The 23,569-nt window shown below is 40.5% G+C and overlaps 1 protein-coding gene across 1 annotated transcript; it reads left to right on the forward strand.

Annotated features, from left to right (window-relative positions):
* The first annotated feature begins 1,780 nt into the window (after positions 1 to 1,780).
* Positions 1,781 to 20,171, forward strand: mrps18b (mitochondrial ribosomal protein S18B). Its single transcript, XM_034161349.1, has 7 exons — positions 1,781 to 1,947; positions 3,575 to 3,710; positions 3,786 to 3,883; positions 4,008 to 4,076; positions 8,142 to 8,208; positions 8,285 to 8,344; positions 19,971 to 20,171. The coding sequence occupies exons 1-7, from the start codon at positions 1,783 to 1,785 to the stop codon at positions 20,165 to 20,167; spliced, it is 792 nt and encodes a 263-aa protein (XP_034017240.1). The 5' UTR covers positions 1,781 to 1,782; the 3' UTR covers positions 20,168 to 20,171.
* The last annotated feature ends 3,398 nt before the right edge of the window (positions 20,172 to 23,569 follow it).

Below are 23,569 nucleotides of genomic sequence, written 5' to 3' on the forward strand. Positions count from 1 at the left end.
TGTGTTCTAACACATTAATAGTCAATGAAATGTTTACAAACTCTACATACACTCAACAAAAATATAAACGCAACACTTTTGGTTTTGCTCCCATTTTGTATGAGATGAACTCAAAGATCTAAAACTTTTTCCACATACACAATATCACCATTTCCCTCAAATATTGTTCACAAACCAGTCTAAATCTGTGATAGTGAGCACTTCTCCTTTGCTGAGATAATCCATCCCACCTCACAGGTGTGCCATATCAAGATGCTGATTAGACACCATGATTAGTGCACAGGTGTGCCTTAGACTGCCCACAATAAAAGGCCACTCTGAAAGGTGCAGTTTTATCACACAGCACAATGCCACAGATGTCGCAAGATTTGAGGGAGCGTGCAATTGGCATGCTGACAGCAGGAATGTCAACCAGAGCTGTTGCTCGTGTATTGAATGTTCATTTCTCTACCATAAGCCGTCTCCAAAGGCGTTTCAGAGAATTTGGCAGTACATCCAACCAGCCTCACAACCGCAGACCACATGTAACCACACCAGCCCAGGACCTCCACATCCAGCATGTTCACCTCCAAGATCATCTGAGACCAGCCACTCGGACAGCTGCTGAAACAATCGGTTTGCATAACCAAAGAATTTCTGCACAAACTGTCAGAAACCGTCTCAGGGAAGCTCATCTGCATGCTCGTCGTCCTCATCGGGGTCTCGACCTGACTCCAGTTTGTCGTCGTAACCGACTTGAGTGGGCAAATGCTCACATTCGCTGGCGTTTGGAATGTTGGAGAGGTGTTCTCTTCACGGATGAGTCCCGGTTCACACTGTTCAGGGCAGATGGCAGACAGCGTGTGTGGCGTCGTGTGGGTGAGCGGTTTTCTGATGTCAATGTTGTGGATCGAGTGGCCCATGGTGGCGGTGGGGTTATGGTATGGGCAGGCGTCTGTTATGGACGAAGAACACAGGTGCATTTTATTGATGGCATTTTGAATGCACAGAGATACCGTGGCGAGATCCTGAGGCCCATTGTTGTGCCACATCCAAGAACATCACCTCATGTTGCAGCAGGATAATGCACGGCCCCATGTTGCAAGGATCTGTACACAATTCTTGGAAGCTGAAAATGTCCCAGTTCTTGCATGGCCGGCATACTCACCGGACATGTCACCTATTGAGCATGTTTGGGATGCTCTGGACCGGCGTATACGACAGCGTGTACCAGTTCCTGCCAATATCCAGCAACTTCGCACAGCCATTGAAGAGGAGTGGACCAGCATTCCACAGGCCACAATTGACAACCTGATCAACTCTGTGCGAAGGAGATGTGTTGCACTGCATGAGGCTAATGGTGGTCACACCAGATACTGACTGGTATCCCCCCCAATAAAACAAAACTGCACCTTTCAGAGTGGCCTTTTATTGTGGACAGTCTAAGGCACACCTGTGCTCTAATCATGGTGTCTAATCAGCATCTTGATATGGCACACCTGTGAGGTGGGATGGATTATCTCAGCAAAGGAGAAGTGCTCACTATCACAGATTTAGACTGGTTTGTGAACAATATTTGAGGGAAATGGTGATATTGTGTATGTGGAAAAAGTTTTAGATCTTTGAGTTCATCTCATACAAAATGGGAGCAAAACCAAAAGTGTTGCGTTTATATTTTTGTTGAGTGTATGTGACCATTTAATTTTTTAACATTTTAAGGGAAGCTGAGCTGCCCTTGCAGTATTAAAGAAATTCTTTTCTGAAAATAACCAGTCATTTCATCCTCCCGGTCGATAGGGGGCGATGATACCCCTTTATTCTGTCTTCTCGTTCTGGTTTTGTGAAGAAGCCAACATGGCGGCTCGGAACTTTCTTTACCCTTTGCAAAAAGTCACCACACGAGGAGCGGCTGTGTTTTTCTGTCGCTTTTTAGCTTCCTCTGCTACCAAACCGCTGCGACTTTATAAGGTAACGTTACATACTAACCTCCTGACTGTTAACTATCTGTTTGACCCAGAGCCACGTTAATCTTGGTTTGGTCTTCAGGGTGACTCCACACAGATTCAGACATCAGCGAAACTTTGTGTTACTAACCACGATAATGACTGTTTATAACCCAAGGTTATAACTGTTTTTCATTCAGTAATATGTATATGTCGCGGACATGAATGAGCGAAGCTCTTCAGCATCTCACTGTCATTTAGATCTTGGAATGGGTCACCGAGCGCCCTCTGGTGGCCATTTTTGACCGATGAAAACTGCCGAGCAAATAGATGTAATTTGGTCACTTTTCAAAGGGGTCAGACTCGTCAATAAAGTCAATTTAACGTACAATGGTTCATTTCAGGTTAGCTTGGTGTATAAATCTCGTCGTTCCAGGCAGTGATAGCTGTTAGCTGTCTATTAGACGCAAGCTAGATACAAAACCAGCTGATTTCATTTGACAGTCAATGCAGCCCAAGCTTGTTTTCATCGGGCAACCAGTCGCAGAGGTACGAATTCTCGCCTTCCGATTGGCCACTTCGCCGGAAGTGAAGTGGCTCCGCAGCAAGCCATAGATAAGATTTTATCAACATCGATGCCATTATCGATTCCGCGTATTGATCCAGTTCCTTATTGATTCTCTTATCAATACCTTTTGTGAATTTTCTGTGTACTAAAAGTAGGCTTTACAGGTTTTCTATGTCAACAGCATAAAGTAAATAAATAATGAGATTGTTCACTGGATCCTTGATCCCTGGACTTCTGTACATGGTGGATTCTAGATCTCTGGGCATAAACAGAAATAAACAAAATCTGTAGTTTTTGTCAAAAGCATTTTCTTTCAGACATTATTGGCATGAATGTCTTTCCATACTTCTGAGCTGAGCTCTTGCGGCCGGCTGCACTGCACGTCAACATCAATGTAATTCATGGAGCGGAAGACGTCTCATTTTGGGAGGGAAAAAAAAAACTGTTTTGGTCTGTTGTAGTTTGTTGTCTGTATTACGTTTGAAAAGAAGTGTCATTTGATTTAAAATGGCAGTTCACTTTGAAGTTATTCAGTCCCACCGGACTCTTTATCTTTCTAGTTTTACTCGGCAGAGAGCCGCACAGTGTTTAGAGCTGTGCGAACTTAACGGAGGACGATTCTCGTTTCTTGCCAGCAATGAGACAAGAGTCCGTTAGTGACTTTAATCCACAAAAAGGTGACTCACGATTGACTTCTTTAAATGGCTTTGAGAGGAGTTAATGAAGAAATTGCCGACTTGCCAGTTCTAAAAAGCAACAAAGCAGAGAACCAACAAAGCAGCGTTCAGACCCGCTGCTTTGTTGCTTCAAGCTTAAGGCAGAGCCGCTGAGAAATGATCATTTTCCAGATAAGCACCCTCAAAAACAACGGCCACTCTGGTAGTAGTAGTAGTAGTAGTAGTAGTAGTAGTAGTCGTTACGTGTTCCTGATGTAGCACAGAACAAGCCAGACTTTGTGGTTGTCCACATGCGCCAAGTTGTCACATTGGAGTTCCAGTTCCAGTAGGTGGTTCTGGCTTGTCAGCATGTCCCTCTTGGGTTCAGTGTTTAGAGGGACCTATAAAGGCTTTCTTTCTCTTGTCAGTCCAGCTTGCAGAGATTACCAGGCTCCTCCCCCTTTATATCCTCAAGTCACTTATTCTGCACAGCGGCACCGGTGAAGGATAAGGATCCTGGGAGCCGATACAAGGATGCCCCCTGGGATTACTTGGAGAGTGAAGGTATTACATGGTTAAGTACGTCTGATACTGAGTATTTTGTCTTATCTGTAGCAATGAAACCTTTTCCTACCACAGAGTACATCAGTAGGTATGGAACCAATCCAGCGTGGACCGGTTACAGGAGGAACCACAAAGGTGGCATACCCCCACAGAAGACCCGCAAGACTTGCATTGTAAAGACCTGCATTTTTATTATTATTTATTTATTTTTGCTTGTTTTTATGTGCTGAAGAAACCTGAGATACATCTTTCACCTGCTGCTGAAGTCATCACAAACACTTTCACTTGTTCCTACAGCGAGGAGAGAAGATTTGTGGAAACCCTTGTCCAGTTTGCCGGGATCCAAACATTATCATCCACCATCAGGTTGGTTCAAGTCTCAGCACATTTCCTGAATGTGCTGCACATCATATGGACATAGTGTGGACAGCTCTATAATAGGGCTGAAATGATTCCTTGAGTAAATGCTTTGAAGCAAAATTCTCTGCCTCGAGGCTTCGTTCAATTCACTACTACGTGCGCGATACATGCACAGCACACTCACATCTGCTTTTGATGTCGTAAAGTGCGTGTGAACCGCGGAATGCAAAATGGACACAGACGGACAGAGAAGAAAACAGTGAGCCGCAGGGAGTACAAAATAACCCACGGAGGAAACGTCAAACTGTCGAAAGTGTGGGCCCATTATCTATAAAACCGAAAGCAAAACGCAGTACAATGCGTGTACTGCTAAACGGAATTAGCTTTCCATAAAAGTACTTCTTCCATGTTACAGCATGAAAACATCCGCTGTATGCATTGAGCCTGTCAAGCCGACCCAACAGGTAATGTTAATGTCACGCGTAGTTTTAGGCTGCGAGCCGTCCAGCCGTCATTTGGACGGTCAATTAAAAAAAAAAAAAAGACGACCACAAAAATAGTGGTCAGCTTGCACAGCTTGCGGTCTAAAATAAGTGAATAATTAGGGTTCTAATGGTAGGCAGCACAGGGCAGCACCGCCTGGTACTGCAAATAATGAAATAAATTTCTCAGTTTCTTCATATCAAATCAGCCGCTGATCATGAAAGCATTATTGTAAACAGCAGAGATCACTGACTGAGCAGCGCTATGTGGGAGCCTAGTCAGTGCAGCAGAGCACAGCTGAAAGTCTGCCTGACTCAAAGAAACGGGGGGGGGGGGGGAAACGGCATCAAAATCCTTAATTAAATAATTAGGTATGAGCCAGTACACCACTATCTGTTTCTGTTCAACCATCTAAATTTTCTGTATCTGTACTTGGAGTGGGCGGGGCCTAAACCTAAAGTGAGGGTGGTTTAACCGGAGATGGGTCGGGCTTAAATCTGTACATTATTTTAAGCCTAAAATTGATATGGATTGATCAGACGTTGCTATATTGTTTATTTGAAAACTATTTACAGAACAGCCTCAACATTAAGATTTTGATCACAAAAGTAAAAACTGTTTACAGACATTTTTAATGAACTCAGAACATGAATATTCTTCAGTGTATGAATGAATATTTACAGAACAGCCTCAGAATTGAGATTCAATGTTTTTGATCAATAGTAAAGGAACTATTTCACAGAACAAGTTTGTTATGAATGCAGAACATGAATATTTTTAAGTGTATGAATAACAGAACAGCCTTAGAATTGACATCCAATGTAGTAGGAAATTATGAACTACTAAGTATGCATGAACAAGAGTTGTCATACTGAACACAACTTTTTTTTAATTGTTTTTATTTTATGATCAAACTATGATTTTTTTTTTCCCAATTATTTATTTATTTTTACTACCTAATGTCCTTGCCATTTTTCCACACAAAGTTAAACAACGTTGATTAAGGTGTCTGTGCATGTGTGTGTGACTGAATGAGAGGGAGGGAGAGAGAGGTTGTTCTAAGACTGTTTTTTTTTTTTTTAATGATCTGTGTGAACTTGGTGATTCATGCAAACATCCAGTGATGGCAAACAGGTAAATAATATGTCAGCCTTGTTCACTGTATTCTTCTCAAAAACACTGCGTTCAGTACGAGCAAAGTTTTCCAGCTGACTTTATATCACCAGCCAAACTAAGAGCAAGCAAACAGTTTAAAAAAAAAAAAACACCCAACAGGAGTGGAGGCGGTGACCGACACAAAATGAGCCGTTTTCAGCTCTGTTTTGTCAAATGCACCGCGTACATTATGAAAGAAGTTTACCAAATAACTTTAAATACCATACAAACCAAAATAGAGGTGAATTGAAGTAAACTTAAGGAGTATTGAGAGAGCAACGTGAGGTAGAGTCAAGCCAAGCACAGAGAGAGAGATCGGTTCGTGTGTGTGTATGTGTGAGGCTGCAGAGAGACGTCTGTGTAGGGAGGGGCAGGCGCTGTGTGTGACTGACCAGTCGTAGAGTGTGAAGACAGTCAGTTAGCCAATCAGGATTTTCCTTCAGCACGAGCAGAGATATTGATGAGTTTTACTCGTATCATGCTCATGCTCCTCAAAAATGCTTTATCCGTACTGGATACTCGTCTGAAATGAGTGTCCGGCTCAAACCCTATAAAATACTCTGAGGTATGAGGGTAAGCCATTTAAAATAAATAAATCTTTGGAAAATAACAGCCTGTTAAAGTTCAGAGTTCTCAGCTGCTTTATGTGATTTCTGTTTCTGAACATCACTGTGGAGTTTCTCCACATCAGGTTTTTTTAAACACGTGTGATTTTTATAACTTACTTTCATATATTCTCATTTTTTTAAGTAATTTTGACCATTTATTTCATCTCATAATTTCAGTGCGCACACGGTGTGAACAGGATGTACCGTCAGAGGGAGAAATAAAGGCAGCGCCACAGTTTTTTCTTTTCTTAACATGTTGGTTCACTCTGTGCTAACTCACGCTCTTTCCATGCACTGACTGAAGCGGCTCATAACCCCCCCCACTCGCAGCCAGCTGACTCTCTCTCACTCACACACGCACACGGCTGCAGTGATTGGACCCAGTCCTAATTTTAGACGGCTGTAAACAAAGCCGCCCACTATTTATTTTTTTTTTTTCCGGCCGTCTTTTTCGATAATTGACTGCCCAAACGACGGCAGGACAGCTCGCTGCCTAAAACCTTGGTTCCTGCTCCCGCTAACTTTTAATCCTGTCCAATCGCATGATAAATAGTAAAGTTGACTCCATCCTATGGGAATCCCACGGGAATCCTGTGACCCGTGGGATTCCCGAAAAAATGTCAGCCTCTAGTCTACACACTATAAATACGTAGTATCCTGATTGAAGCTGGGAAATTTGACAGCATTTGGTACATCCATTAATGAAAGGACAATTTGAGTTGTTTCAGCTCTTCTAAAATGAAGCTAAAAAAATTTAAAGGTGATTTATTATCATTTTTGGTCTGACAGAAAAACAGCTTCTAGAATTCTCAGGGGAAAACTGCATGAAATTTTGAGCATTTTTAGCTTTGAAATTCAACGGAAATATGCTTTAAAGCACTATCTGACCAACTTTGGCACTGTGGGTCTGCCCAATTTCATACCGTTTGATAATCACATTAATGAATTCATAAAGTTAAAAAGCGCATCATACATGGTGAACCTCAAAGCCATGAAAATTGCAAACAGCAACAAATTTAGAAGTTTCTGGTTCAATGATTTAGTGTCCCAAACCAGAGAATGTTTTGACACCAATCTGACTTTTCTATGTCAAAAATCCAGAGATGAGTTCACGCAGTATTGCAGGAAAAACATTTCTAGCCACAAATGGGTCTGGCATATACTGCTGGAAAGACCTCACTCCACCGTTTGCAATGGTAAAAGTTTGTCCTCTGTTTGACCCCATGGATCAAAAGCTATTTGTATCAACATGTTTTTATTACGTCCGCCAAGGACTGTCTGTTAGCAGGATTATGTCAAAACGACTGCACGGATTTTGACAATATTGTCACCACAGATAGATATTAGGCCATGAAAGACTACATTAAATTTTGTAGGTGATCCAGATTTTGAATCAAGATTTCACTTTATATAGGCTCTGAAGGATTACATAAAAAAAAAAAACTACTTCAGGGATTCTCACCAAATTTGCACTGTCACACTGGTGATGGCACTTTTGCTCCACTATACACATTATTTGGTCATTTCAGAAAATTATTGCTGGGAATTATTTGTGTGTGCGTGAGAGAGAGAGAAGACGCATTCTTGTGAACAAGAAAACAGCATCAGTACTAAGCATTCTGTGCTTATTAGGTTTTGGTTCCGTGCATAACTCATGGACCTAATCACAGGAATCTTCTCAGGACTTCTTGCACCTGGTGTCTTGTTTTAATGATTATTTCCTGATTGTCTTCTTGTTACTGCCGTGCTATCGGCAGAATGTCTGCAGTTGACTTGCTGTTTGTGTTACTCTGTTATGTTAAGTTGCACTTGTGTTCTGTGGCAGAATGTGAAATTGTTGCAGCAGTTCATCAGTCCTCACACTGGAATGGTGTTCGATGCCACTCAAACAGGTAACAGACCAGCTGCATGGACTCTTCAAATGTGGGTTGAGCAGGTGCAAATATGTTGTTTTTCTGCCCCCTGTAGGTGTGTGTAGGAAACAACAGAAGAAGTTAAATGAGGCCATCAACCTTGCCCGAGACCAGGGTATGTCACATGAAAAATACATTGTCAAAAAGAAAGAACAACTTTAACTCTTTGAGCTGTAGTTATGGTCCTGGGCTCCACCCAGTCTTCCAGTTAGGTCCTGGATATGGGCAATGTTTTTGTTGTGTGTGTTGAGAACTGTGTAACGTCATGTCTGCATTGAATCAGACATGGGGTCAAATACTTTGCATTTTATTTAAATACAAATACTTCAGATTTTCAAATGACATACTTTGTACTTTTTCAAATACAAATACTTTCTATGAACTATAAACAATAAATCAACACAAAAACTGATAAACCGGTGACAATTTATTGTGAAAATAGCATCAATCAATCAATCAATTTTTTTTATATAGCGCCAAATCACAACAAACAGTTGCCCCAAGGCGCTTTATATTGTAAGGCAAGGCCATATAATAATTATGTAAAACCCCAACGGTCAAAACGACCCCCTGTGAGCAAGCACTTGGCTACAGTGGGAAGGAAAAACTCCCTTTTAACAGGAAGAAACCTCCAGCAGAACCAGGCTCAGGGAGGGGCAGTCTTCTGCTGGGACTGGTTGGGGCTGAGGGAGAGAACCAGGAAAAAGACATGCTGTGGAGGGGAGCAGAGATCGATCACTAATGATTAAATGCAGAGTGGTGCATACAGAGCAAAAAGAGAAAGAAACAGTGCATCATGGGAACCCCCCAGCAGTCTACGTCTATAGCAGCATAACTAAGGGATGGTTCAGGGTCACCTGATCCAGCCCTAACTATAAGCTTTAGCAAAAAGGAAAGTTTTAAGCCTAATCTTAAAAGTAGAGAGGGTGTCTGTCTCCCTGATCTGAATTGGGAGCTGGTTCCACAGGAGAGGGGCCTGAAAGCTGAAGGCTCTGCCTCCCATTCTACTCTTACAAACCCTAGGAACTACAAGTAAGCCTGCAGTCTGAGAGCGAAGCGCTCTATTGGGGTGATATGGTACTACGAGGTCCCTAAGATAAGATGGGACCTGATTATTCAAAACCTTATAAGTAAGAAGAAGAATTTTAAATTCTATTCTAGAATTAACAGGAAGCCAATGAAAAGAGGCCAATATGGGTGAGATATGCTCTCTCCTTCTAGTCCCCGTCAGTACTCTAACTGCAGCATTTTGAATTAACTGAAGGCTTTTTAGGGAACTTTTAGGACAACCTGATAATAATGAATTACAATAGTCCAGCCTAGAGGAAATAAATGCATGAATTAGTTTTTCAGCATCACTCTGAGACAAGACCTTTCTGATTTTAGAGATATTGCGTAAATGCAAAAAAGCAGTCCTACATATTTGTTTAATATGCGCTTTGAATGACACATCCTGATCAAAAATGACTCCAAGATTTCTCACAGTATTACTAGAGGTCAGGGTAATGCCATCCAGAGTAAGGATCTGGTTAGACACCATGTTTCTAAGATTTGTGGGGCCAAGTACAATAACTTCAGTTTTATCTGAGTTTAAAAGCAGGAAATTAGAGGTCATCCATGTCTTTATGTCTGTAAGACAATCCTGCAGTTTAGCTAATTGGTGTGTGTCCTCTGGCTTCATGGATAGATAAAGCTGGGTATCATCTGCGTAACAATGAAAATTTAAGCAATACCGTCTAATAATACTGCCTAAGGGAAGCATGTATAAAGTGAATAAAATTGGTCCTAGCACAGAACCTTGTGGAACTCCATAATTAACTTTAGTCTGTGAAGAAGATTCCCCATTTACATGAACAAATTGTAATCTATTAGACAAATATGATTCAAACCACCGCAGCGCAGTGCCTTTAATACCTATGGCATGCTCTAATCTCTGTAATAAAATTTTATGGTCAACAGTATCAAAAGCAGCACTGAGGTCTAACAGAACAAGCACAGAGATGAGTCCACTGTCCGAGGCCATAAGAAGATCATTTGTAACCTTCACTAATGCTGTTTCTGTACTATGATGAATTCTAAAACCTGACTGAAACTCTTCAAATAGACCATTCCTCTGCAGAGGATCAGTTAGCTGTTTTACAACTACCCTTTCAAGAATTTTTGAGAGAAAAGGAAGGTTGGAGATTGACCTATAATTAGCTAAGATAGCTGGGTCAAGTGATGGCTTTTTAAGTAATGGTTTAATTACTGCCACCTTAAAAGCCTGTGGTACATAGCCAACTAACAAAGATAGATTGATCATATTTAAGATCGAAGCATTAAATAATGGTAGGGCTTCCTTGAGCAGCTTGGTAGGAATGGGGTCTAATAAACATGTTGATGGTTTGGATGAAGTAACTAATGAAAATAACTCAGACAGAACAATCGGAGAGAAAGAGTCTAACCAAATACCGGCATCACTGAAAGCAGCCAAAGATAACGATACGTCTTTGGGATGGTTATGAGTAATTTTTTCTCTAATAGTTAAAATTTTGTTAGCAGAGAAAGTCATGAAGTCATTACTAGTTAAAGTTAATGGAATACTCAGCTCAATAGAGCTCTGACTCTTTGTCAGCCTGGCTACAGTGCTGAAAAGAAACCTGGGGTTGTTCTTATTTTCTTCAATTATTGATGAGTAGAAAGATGTCCTAGCTTTACGGAGGGCTTTTTTATAGAGCAACAGACTCTTTTTCCAGGCTAAGTGAAGATCTTCTAAATTAGTGAGACGCCATTTCCTCTCCAACTTACAGGTTATCTGCTTTAAGCTACGAGTTTGTGAGTTATACCACGGAGTCAGACACTTCTGATTTAAAGCTCTCTTTTTCAGAGGAGCTACAGCATCCAAAGTTGTCTTCAATGAGGATGTAAAACTATTGACGAGATACTCTATCTCCCTTACAGAGTTTAGGTAGCTACTCTGCACTGTGTTGGTATATGGCATTAGAGAACATAAAGAAGGAATCATATCCTTAAACCTAGTTACAGCGCTTTCTGAAAGACTTCTAGTGTAATGAAACTTATTCCCCACTGCTGGGTAGTCCATCAGAGTAAATGTAAATGTTATTAAGAAATGATCAGACAGAAGGGAGTTTTCAGGGAATACTGTTAAGTCTTCTATTTCCATACCATAAGTCAGAACAAGATCTAAGATATGATTAAAGTGGTGGGTGGACTCATTTACTTTTTGAGCAAAGCCAATAGAGTCTAATAATAGATTAAATGCAGTGTTGAGGCTGTCATTCTCAGCATCTGTGTGGATGTTAAAATCGCCCACTATAATTATCTTATCTGAGCTAAGCACTAAGTCAGACAAAAGGTCTGAAAATTCACAGAGAAACTCACAGTAACGACCAGGTGGACGATAGATAATAACAAATAAAACTGGTTTTTGGGACTTCCAATTTGGATGGACAAGACTAAGAGACAAGCTTTCAAATGAATTAAAGCTCTGTCTGGGTTTTTGATTAATTAATAAGCTGGAATGGAAGATTGCTGCTAATCCTCCGCCCCGGCCCGTGCTACGAGCATTCTGACAGTTAGTGTGACTCGGGGGTGTTGACTCATTTAAACTAACATATTCATCCTGTTGTAACCAGGTTTCTGTAAGGCAGAATAAATCAATATGTTGATCAATTATTATACCATTTACTAACAGGGACTTAGAAGAGAGAGACCTAATGTTTAACAGACCACATTTAACTGTTTTAGTCTGTGGTGCAGTTGAAGGTGCTATATTATTTTTTCTTTTTTAATTTTTATGCTTAAATAGATTTTTGCTGGTTATTGGTAGTCTGGGAGCAGGCACCGTCTCTACGGGGATGGGGTAATGAGGGGATGGCAGGGGGAGAGAAGCTGCAGAGAGGTGTGTAAGACTACAACTCTGCTTCCTGGTCCCAACCCTGGATAGTCACGGTTTGGAGGATTTAAGAAAATTGGCCAGATTTCTAGAAATGAGAGCTGCTCCATCCAAAGTGGGATGGATGCCGTCTCTCCTTACAAGACCAGGTTTTCCCCAGAAGCTTTGCCAATTATCTATGAAGCCCACCTCATTTTTTGGACACCACTCAGACAGCCAGCAATTCAAGGAGAACATGCGGCTAAACATGTCACTCCCGGTCCGATTGGGGAGGGGCCCAGAGAAAACTACAGAGTCCGACATTGTTTTTGCAAAGTTACACACCGATTTAATGTTAATTTTAGTGACCTCCGATTGGCGTAACCGGGTGTCATTACTGCCGACGTGAATTACAATCTTACCAAATTTACGCTTAGCCTTAGCCAGCAGTTTCAAATTTCCTTCAATGTCGCCTGCTCTGGCCCCCGGAAGACAATTGACTATGGTTGCTGGTGTCGCTAACTTCACATTTCTCAAAACAGAGTCGCCAATAACCAGAGTTTGATCCTCAGCGGTTGTGTCGTCGAGTGGGGAAAAACGGTTAGAGATGTGAACGGGTTGACGGTGTACATGGGGCTTCTGTTTAGGGCTACGCTTCCTCCTCACAGTCACCCAGTCAGCCTGCTTTCCCGGCTGTTCGGGATCTGCCAGGGGGGAACTAACGGCGGCTAAGCTACCTTGGTCCGCACCGACTACAGGGGCCTGGCTAGCTGTAGAATTTTCCACGGTGCGGAGCCGAGTCTCCAATTCGCCCAGCCTGGCCTCCAAAGCTACGAATAAGCTACACTTATTACAAGTACCATTACTGCTAAAGGAGGCCGAGGAATAACTAAACATTTCACACCCAGAGCAGAAAAGTGCGGGAGAGACAGGAGAAGCCGCCATGCTAAATCGGCTAAGAGCTAGTAGCTACGCTAAGCTAGCGGATTCCTAAAAACACGCAAAGTGAATAATGTGTAAATAATTTAGAGGTGATTCAGCAGAAGGAGTGCTTTAGTTAAGGCACGTAAAGATTACACTGGGAAACAAATCGTAATCTAGATAACTAGATCAATCTAACTGCGCAGATTAAACAGCTAACAGATACAGAAAAACACCGCTGTGCTCCGGAACAGGAAGTGATACAATACCGATTAACCTGTCAACTCGGTGAAGATGTAGTGCTGAAAATGTGTGCCGGCAAATCTTGAGTGAAGTCCCTCTCAGGCCACCAGAGGGAGAGAAGGTCTGAAACTTATTGGTGGAAAACAATTTCCACAACTGCTGTAAGTCCAACTGGTTCTTGTTTTTACAGTATAAGGACACCAACCAGATTGCTGGTTAAGTCTGGTTCCTGGAGAAGTTTTTCATAGAGGCACCTTGGTAGGACCCACCATCCTTAATGTTTCATCACAGGGTGTTATACCTTGTGGTGAGGCATATACTGTAGTTTACCATCATTGCATTGAAGCACCTCTTCTGGCATCTGTACAGCATAACCTTTGTCAACAAGATCTGTGACAAACACTGTACTCTTGGTAAAAGGGGTTTTTGATGAACTCTTTCCTTAATTTAAACACACGCTGTTCAGCAACGTTATGGTTGTTTGGCATTTTAACTGTTAGATTTTTCAGGTCGACCCGAGCTGCAATGCCCATTTACAAGCTTTGCAGATTATGTCATCCTGTCCATGAAGCAAGGATCCTCTCTGGACAATTCATCTTTTTCCGTCTCTGGAAACTCCACCTTAACCCTCTGAGGCCGACGCCGTCGTATACGATGGCTAAGACCAAGCTTTACTAGATTTTTTTTTTTCTTTTTTTTTCTGAAAAGTTAACTCCGGACTTTCGAGCCAGCTATTGGCCATCTTTGTACTCCTCATAGAAGCTGTGTGATGACGTACGCAATGTGAGTGTCTAATCGGAATTGGTTCACCGTCACATGGTTTTCCAAATTTCAATCATAGGGCAGATTTACCTCACGTGAAAAGCCATAAATCGTTTTCAGGAGTGATGTTACTACAACCCCTGGCAAAATTAAGTAATTTCAAATGGCAACTTTCTGGCTTTAAGAAACACTATAAGAAATCAAGAAAAAAAAATTGTGGCAGTCAGTAACAGTTACTTTTTTAGACCAAGCAGAGGGGGAAAAAATATGGACTCACTCAGTTCTGAGGAATAAATTATGGAATCACCCTGTAAATTTTCATCCCCAAAACTAACACCTGCATCAAATCAGATCTGCTCGTTAGTCTGCATCTAAAAAGGAGTGATTACAGCTTGGAGAGCTGTTGCACCAAGTGGACTGACATGAATCATGGCTCCAACACGAGAGACGTTAATTGAAACAAAGGAGAGGATTACTTAAGAGGATTACTTAACTCTTAAGAGGGTAAATCATCACGCAATGTTGCAAAAGATGTTGGTTGTTCAGTCAGCTGTCTAAACTCTGGACCAAATACAAACAACATGGGAAGGTTGTTAAAGGCAAACATACTGGTAGACCAAGGAAGACATCAAAGCATCAAGACAGAAAACTTAAAGCAATATGTCTCAAAAATCGAAAATGCACAACAAAACAAATGAGGAACGAATGGGAGGAAACTGGAGTCAACGTCTGTGACCAAACTGTAAGAAACCGCCTAAAGGAAATGGGATTTACATACAGAAAAGCTAAACGAAAGCCATCATTAACACCTAAACAGAAAAAAACAAGGTTACAATGGGCTAAGGAAAAGCAATCGTGGACTGTGGATGACTGGATGAAAGTCATATTCAGTGATGAATCTCGAATCTGCATTGGGCAAGGTGATGATGCTGGAACTTTTGTTTGGTGCTGTTCCAATGAGATTTATAAAGATGACTGCCTGAAGAGAACATGTAAATTTCCACAGTCATTGATGATATGGGGCTGCATGTCAGGTAAAGGCACTGGGGAGATGGCTGTCATTACATCATCAATAAATGCACAAGTTTACGTTGATATTTTGGACACTTTTCTTATCCCATCAATTGAAAGGATGTTTGGGGATGATATCATTTTTCAAGATGATAATGCATCTTGCCATAGAGCAAAAACTGTGAAAACACTCCTTGCAAAAAGACACATAGGGTCAATGTCATGGCCTGCAAATAGTCCAGATCTTAATCCAATTGAAAATCTTTGGTGGAAGTTGAAGAAAATGGTCCATGACAAGGCTCCAACCTGCAAAGCTGATCTGGCAACAGCAATCAGAGAAGGTTGGAGCCAGATTGATGAAGAGTACTGTTTGTCACTCATTAAGTCCATGCCTCAGACTGCAAGCTGTTATAAAAGCCAGAGGTGGTGCAACAAAATACTAGTGATGTGTTGGAGTGTTCTTTTGTTTTTCATGATTCCATAATTTTTTCCTCAGAATTGAGTGATTCCATATTTTTTTTTTCCCCTCTGCTTGGTCTAAAAAAGTAACCGTTACTGACTGCCACAATTTTTTTTTCCTAATTTCTTATAGTGTTTCTTAAAGCCAGAAAGTTGCCATTTGAAATGACTTTAGTTTTGTCATGTCTGTGATCTGCTTTTTGTCTACAAAATTAAACAACTGAATGAACATCCTCCGAGGCCGGTGATTCCATAATTTTTGCCAGGGGTTGTAGTTGGCCCCTTTGAATAGCACCCTGGGTGCTCCAATGAGTACATACTATTAGTACATACTCAGTGTGCCCTGCGCCATTATGCACAGCGATCAATGAAAGCAGGAGCACACAGAGAGCCTCTGACAATCTCATGTGCTCAGAGTGTGTAACTATCAGGATTGCTCCACTAGTTTGCATGTGAATGTTACTGGATAACTGTTGCTTTCTCTGCGTAAAGCACTGTTTACCATATCAATGGACAACAAAACGCATCAACCATTTTGTATATATTATTCAAAATGTGCATTTGTGTTTATTGTTTGAACCTTTTTGTTGTACAGTCTTTCACACAAGACCTCAAATTACCTTTATAAAGTGTCAAAACAGTTGTTTATTATAGTTTGCTGTGTTTTGAATAAATGTATGTGGAAAATTATGTTTAGCTTTATTTTTTCCTTGCCTGTTTTTGATTGTAAACCTTTATTACACTTATAAAACACAACAAAAACACACACACACACACATATATATATATATATATATATATATATATATATATATATATATATATATATATATATATATATATTCTGAAAGCACAGGTTGTCCTGAAAAAGAGACATAAAACTTGATTGTGGGATGCAGGGAGAGCTGTTAACAGCAATAATAAAACATTTATGCCAGGCGAGTGAACTGTCCAAAAAAATGCCCTCGGACCCCAGAGGGTTAAATTGCTGGTCGTGCATTTGAGATGGGGTTTGCTGAAACCTTGTATGAGTGTTTGCTGTTGTTGGTTCATAGTACTTTCTCTTGATGGTCCATTTGCAATCCATCCTGGCATAGTGCCCATTATTGACATGGTTTACCACCTCCCTTACTTTGTGCGCATTGGCTCCGATTAGCAGTCCAGCAGCACCATTAATTTCTGGAATGTACACATCCTTAAGGTGAGGTCACTGTTTCAGTTCCTCTTGTTATAGAATGTTGTCTTTGTTTGCAGGTATGGTCTCTCTAGTGAAGGTATTTGGAAACTCTTCAGAGAGGCTGCTAACTTCCAAATCGGATACCTCACAAACATCAACAGGGCTTTCATCGCCTGTTGTTCTCAATAAGATGCTTGTTTTCCTTCATGATAGGCCCAAAATTTGAAAACCTTTAAGTTGATATGTGTTGTCCTGTGCACACTCCTCTTGTAGAAGTCCAGAACATGATCCCGAGCGTGATCGGAAAGCTGCAGCTCCACTCGGCGGCGCCTAACTGCACCACACCACCGAAGGCTCTGTACGGACCAAAATATAGCAAGCGTTATTAGTGCCAACTATGGCGTCGGATCAGCGCCAAAACCGCACTCGCATAAAAAATGCTTTCATGTGCACATATTAACTGCGCGCGCGCAAATGATCTCTATGTGCATGCAAAGGTGCTGTGCGCGAGGACCAGCACGCCCCCCATACCAACAGCGTCCCAATACACAATGCACATAATCCAGTAACACCTTACCAAATACACTGACACTGTTTGGAGAAGAAACACAAATATCAAATTTAGAATTAACACAAGTTATATTTAAATCTAAATTTACTGATTAACTCAAATACTAATGATACAAACGACATTGCATCTGGAAAGCATTCACTGCGCTTCACTTTTCCAGCATGTTTAGCCTTAAGACATACTTTTTATTTAATTTTTCCCCTCAAAATTCTACTCCCAACACTCTATAATGACAACATGAAAAGTTTTTTTTTTCTTTCAGATTTATTAAAAATAAATTAAGAAATTGCGTGTACATCACACCCTTTGCTCAATACATTCTTGATGCACCTTTTGGTAGCAGTTACAGCCTCAAGTATTCTTGTATTTGATGCCACAAGCTTGGTACACGTATCTTTGGGCAGTTTTGTCCATTCCTCTTTGCAGCATCTCTCAAGCTCCATCAGGTTGGATGGGGAGTGTCAGTACACAGCCATTTTTTCAGATCTCTCCAGAGATGTTAAATCGAATTTAAGTCTTGGCTCTGGCTAGGCCACTCAAGGACATTCACGTGAATGTGAGGCATCAGTATAAAGCGCTTTGAGCTTCTGGTTCAGATAGAAAGTGCTATATAAATGCAGTCCATTTACCATTTTATTGTGAAGCAAGGTGTTGGCAGCAATCTAGACACGTCTTGGATGAAAATCTGCACCAGAGAGCTTTTGACCTCAGACTGGGGTGGCGGTTCATCTTTCAATAGAGTCCCTTAATTCAGAGAGTAACGACATGATGAGCTGGAAAAAAAAAAAAAAACGGTCACGTGACTCATGGTGCCATCTTGGGGCCAAGATAGCATTTGCTCTTAATCTATCTGCATGTAAATCCAACTATTTTGTTTATTTAATCGCTGATTATGCCGGACCGGGTATTTAATCGCTGATTATGCCGGGTTGTTGTGCATTTGGATGCACAAATAGACACAACAATGGCTTCAAGGTGTACAGATTCCCTTCAGATCTGAACAGAAGAAAAATTTGGGAAAATAGTCAGCTCTGTGGGATGGAAGTGACTTCATTGTCAAAGTTTTTAGGGGTAAATTTATTGTTCAGTCCCATGAACAGTAAAACTCACCTAAACCGTCATCGTATAAACCGGATTTTCGCAGTTACCAGACAAAAAAGTCCCAATGTTTTTGTGTTGTTTTCCATGTAATAAACACTGTATACAATGGATTTTGTATAAGATTTTTTTTGCTCACATCAGATACAATATCCTGTACGATCTCAATGTATTTCCATTAAAAAAAAAAACAAAACAAAAAACCTCGCATGTGGGACAGGAGTCATTTCTGTGATTTAAAAAAAAAAAAAACGGCCGTTTATTTTTGTTGTTCAGACTTGTTCATTGTTCAGACTTGGACCTGACGTGCACCTCTTAAATCAGACACTGCAAAAGGCTGTGATTTGATACTTTTCTGCTCTCACTCCATCTCCTCTCATATTTTAATAGTTTTTACAGTGTGCACACTGATTGCAAATGGATCCGAAAAGTCCACACATTTACAACACAGTCAGTAAAAATTGGAAATTGTACAGCTTACCTTTAATTTAGAGGCAATGATTGTAGAAAGAAAAGCTTGTTGAGGGTCAAATTAGTCCAGAATAAAGTATAATCCAGAGAGAACTTTGAACTGTCACACATGTTGGCATCATGACATGGAGTCACAGAGCTGCAGAAGCATAAATCAGGCTATAAATTAAATAAAATCATAAATTGTAAATTTAATAGCTTAACTATTTTTATATTGATTTTGATAGCGCACTTGGGTGCGTTGTTGTATGAGGTTTACTCATTAAAAAAAATTGAAAACATAAAAGATTCATTCAGTAGTTAAGCACAATTGGCCCCAAAATGGCGCATGTTCTCAGTTGATGCTTCTCTCTCAAAGGGACCCTGTCTTTCAGCACGACAATTACCCTTGGCTGTGCGCCAAGATATGAAGAGTGGCTTCAGGACAGCTCTTTGAATGTCCTTGCCAGAGCCCAGACCTGAATCCAATTGAACATCTTTGGAGAATTAAAAAAAAAAAAAAACTTATGTCCAAAGCCACTCCTTCAGGACCTTTTTGGATTTTATTTTTGCAAATTTATTAAAATTTGTAAAAAAAAACAAAAAAAAATCTGTGTTGTCATTATGGAGTGTTGTGAGTGGAATTTTGAGGGGGAAAATGAATTTACTCAATTTTGAAATAAGGCTCTAACATAAAATGTGGAAACTGTGTTGTGAATACTTTCCGGATGCATCGTATGCGATAACTATGATTCAGGATCAATCTATAGCCATCTTCTTGAGTTTGAGGCCACAGGCATAGCAGAGACACGTGTCCACAGGCTTAGAGGACTGTGTCCACAACGTTCTCATAGCAAATCATACACTCGTCACTCCATGAGCTTGAGAAGGACGCCAAGGTTGGGGACTGTGGGTGGCTGGAGAATGGGGAGCTTGGGGTTGTACCTGTGGAGGAAGTGAAGACCGTCTGGCATGGGAGTTGAGGTTAACGTTTAAGGAAGTGTTGAGGTTGAGCTCCGAGTTCGAGAACAGACATTTTTGTTAAACATCAATGTTTAACATAAGATTCCTCTAAAACAGAAGTGACTTCTCTGAGTAAACATCCGTGTTTGACCTGACTAGGTTTCCTGTGCATAGTGACTTTATTCCCACTAATTCCTTGTGTTGTCTTTCAGGCTTGTTGCCATTTCAGATTCCACATGTGGACTTTTCAGGAGTGGATTACTCTAATTCTCACGATGCTGTGGGCTCCACACCACCTCCCTCGTTCATGACATCTGGTGAGACTTGGTATAAGTGGTATGGTGAGATTACGCCGGATGAGGAAGAAGTGGCTAAAGTGAGGAAGCTCTACAAACCTTATTTGAAGTAGTGGGACAATATTTGTCATTAGATGCGTCCAATGTCTGTCTAGTTCAGCTTGGTTTGGATTGTATAACTTCATGTCTTGTGCATAGTCATGTAATAAAAGAAGAAGTAGTTTGACTTTTGTTGGTCTGGTTAAGTTTGAGGTGTTCTCTACAGATAGGTGACTGGAATAGTGAGTGCTGCCTTGAGGGCTAACATCCCATCATGCTTTTTTAGTTGCAGTGTTTTTAAGCGTGACTGGTGACCCCAATGCAGAAAACACACAGGAGGTAAAATGGAACAGTTCTTTAATTAAACTTCAAACAGCAAATCATTCCATGATGAACTGTATCCTTGAGGCCGGACCTTTCGCATTTCACTCTCAGGAAGGCGGGCTGAGCCCTTTTATGTGTGTATGAAATGTTTTTCAGTGTGCTTTGTGGTGAATAAAACGACACGTCATGCATGTTGAATGGTACAACTTGTCTCTCTTTCTTGCATCCAACTCAGTTTCTACATGGTCAATATCAGCTATCCTCATCCTCTCTCTTACCACCACCGTGTTACACCAGTTTTTAAGAGTAAACAGTAGTGTTCAGAATAATAGTAGTGCTATGTGATTTAAAAAGATTAATCCAGGTTTTGAAGTATATTTCTTATTGTTACATGGGAAACAAGGTACCAGTAGATTCTCACAAATCCAACAAGACCAAGCATTCATGATATGCACACTCTTAAGGCTATGAAATTGGGCTGTTAGTAAAAAAAAAAAAAAAAAACAAAACAGAAAAGGGGGTGTTCACAATAATAGTAGTGTGGCATTCAGTCAGTGAGTTTGTCAATTTTGTGGAACAAACAGGTGTGAATCAGGTGTTCCCTATTAAGGATGAAGCCAGCACCTGTTGAACATGCTTTTCTCTTTGAAAGCCTGAGGAAAATGGGACGTTCAAGACACTGTTCAGAACAGCGTAGTTTGATTAAAAAGTTGGAGAGGGGAAAACTTATATGCAGGTGCAAAAATTATAGGCTGTTCATCTACAATGATCTCCAATGCTTTAAAATGGTCAAAAAAAAAAACAGACGCGTGGAAGAAAATGGAAAACCATCAATATGGATAGAAGAATAATCAGAATGGCAAAGGCTCACCCATTGATCAGCTCCAGGATGATCAGAGACAGTCTGGCGTTACCTGTAAGTGCTGTGACAGTTAAAAATCGCTTGTGTGAAGTTAATTTATTTGCAAGAATCCCCCGCAAAGTCCCTCTGTTAAATAAAAGACGTGCAGAAGAGGTTACAATTTGCCAAAGAACACATCAAGTGGCCTAAAGAGAAATGGAGGAATATTTTGTGGACTGATGAGAGTAAAATTGTTCTTTTTGGGTCAAAGGGCTGCAGACAGTTTGTGAGACGACCCCCAAACTCTGAATTCAAGCCACAGTTCACAGTGAAGACAGTGAAGCATGGTGGTGCAAGCATCATGATATGGGCATGTTTCTCCTACTATGGTGTTGGGCCTATATATCGCATACCAGGTATCATGGATCAGTTTGGATATGTCAAAATACTTGAAGAGGTCATGTTGCCTTATGCTGAAGAGGACATGCCCTTGAAATGGGTGTTTCAACAAGACAATGACCTCAAGCACACTAGTAAACGAGCAAAATCTTGGTTCCAAACCAACAAAATTAATGCCTCGCAGATGTGACGAAATCATGATAAACTGTGGTTATGCACCATCATACCAAAGCAAATTACTAGTCTGTGAATCCTGTTCATTGGCAATGGCAATAAACGTCTTGAGTTCTGAGTTCTAAATACTAGTTTAGTGATTCACAGGATTGCTAAAAAAAAGCAGTTTCAACATAATAGTTTTGAGTTTGTAGCATCAACAGCAGATGCTACTATTGTGAACACCCCCTTTTCTACTTTTTTTTTTTTTTTTTACTAATAGCCCAATTTCATAGCCTTAAGAGTGTGAATATCATGAATGCTTGGTCTTGTTGGATTTGTGAGAATCTACTGAATCTAGTGGTACCTTGTTTCCCATGTAACAATAAGAAATACACTCAAAACCTGGATTAATCTTTTTTGTCACATAGCACTACTATTATTCTGAACACTACTGTAAGTACATAAGATAATTGTAAATATGTACAAACAAACAAAAACATGGATGACATAAAGTGAAAACAGTTATTTCCATTGTGGTCCATTTAAAAATCAAATAACAAAATAGAAGTAGAAATAAAATAATGATAGCATATATGATAACAAGAACCTAAACAATTTATAAATACATTAAGACAGTAAATTAACATTTAAAAAATTCTCTGGCGAGCTCGGGGAGGAGAGGCTGGATCTGGATTTTCAGTGTGAAAACAGCATGAAGGTGAGGCCTCATTCAATTTATTTTATTTATATAGCGCCAAATCACAACAAAGCTGCCTCAAGGTGCTTCACACAAGTAAGGTCTAACCTTATCAACTCCTAGAGCAAGAACACAGGAGACAGTGGGAAAGAAAAAATCCCTGTGATGATTTGAGGAAGAAACCTCAAGCAGAACAGACTCAACGGAGGGACCCTCTAGATGGGTCATGCAATACAAATATACAGGAAATTAATCTCAGCAAGCCCCCCCCCACCACACACACACAAACACAGAACCATGTTAACATCTGGTTAACCACTGTTTGGATGAAAACTATGTACTATTTTAAATTAAATCTTTCGTTTTTGTTCTCCATAAAAATATTTAGCCAAATTTGAAAAAAATAAAAATCCCAAATAATTAGCAGGCATACTTTTCCATCTCAAATTCTCCATTTATTCCAAAAAAAATGAAGTGGAAGTCTTTGAAAACCACAGACAGATAACAGAGAATAGAATGGAGAGAGAGAGAGAGATCCTTATTTAAATGTTTCTCGTCTCATGTCAATCCCTCGGTGGTGAGGAAGGTCACCTCTTCACTGGGATGGACTGGGACAAAAATTCAGCCCTGGACTTTTTGGTCCAGACTGGCCAATCTGCATGCAGATACTGTGCCAACACCCCCCCATGGAAGCACATATAAACACACAAGCCCTTAATAACAATACTATACTAATACAATAACATGCAGTTATCATGCGGTATGCATTTTTAGAGGCCCGACGTCCATGCCCAGTTGCCCAAAATGACTGATATTTGCCCAAGTTAGACAAGGGTATCTGTCATTTTAGACGACTGGGCATGGACAGAGGGACTCTGAAAATGCATACCGCATGACAACTGCATGTTATTTGCATTATTATCACTTACTGAGATACACAACACATGGATTCACATTAACAATATTTAATGTCATTTCTAAAGCACGACACCCAGCAAACGCATACATAAAAAGTTGGCTCACTTTAACTTTTGTCATGTTCGCTGCTCTCCAAATTCA

The sequence above is a fragment of the Thalassophryne amazonica genome, chromosome 20 (assembly GCF_902500255.1).
Source record: "Thalassophryne amazonica chromosome 20, fThaAma1.1, whole genome shotgun sequence".
NCBI classification, from domain to species: domain Eukaryota; kingdom Metazoa; phylum Chordata; class Actinopteri; order Batrachoidiformes; family Batrachoididae; genus Thalassophryne; species Thalassophryne amazonica.

Bases quoted from the DNA above. Each gene is read 5' to 3' on its own strand.
- mrps18b (XM_034161349.1), top strand. From the start codon at position 1,783: ATGATACCCCTTTATTCTGTCTTCTCGTTCTGGTTTTGTGAAGAAGCC. The intron at 3,884-4,007 runs GTAAAGACCTGC...TTGTTCCTACAG, and splicing joins AGACCCGCAAGACTTGCATT to CGAGGAGAGAAGATTTGTGG. The intron at 4,077-8,141 runs GTTGGTTCAAGT...GTTCTGTGGCAG, and splicing joins ACATTATCATCCACCATCAG to AATGTGAAATTGTTGCAGCA.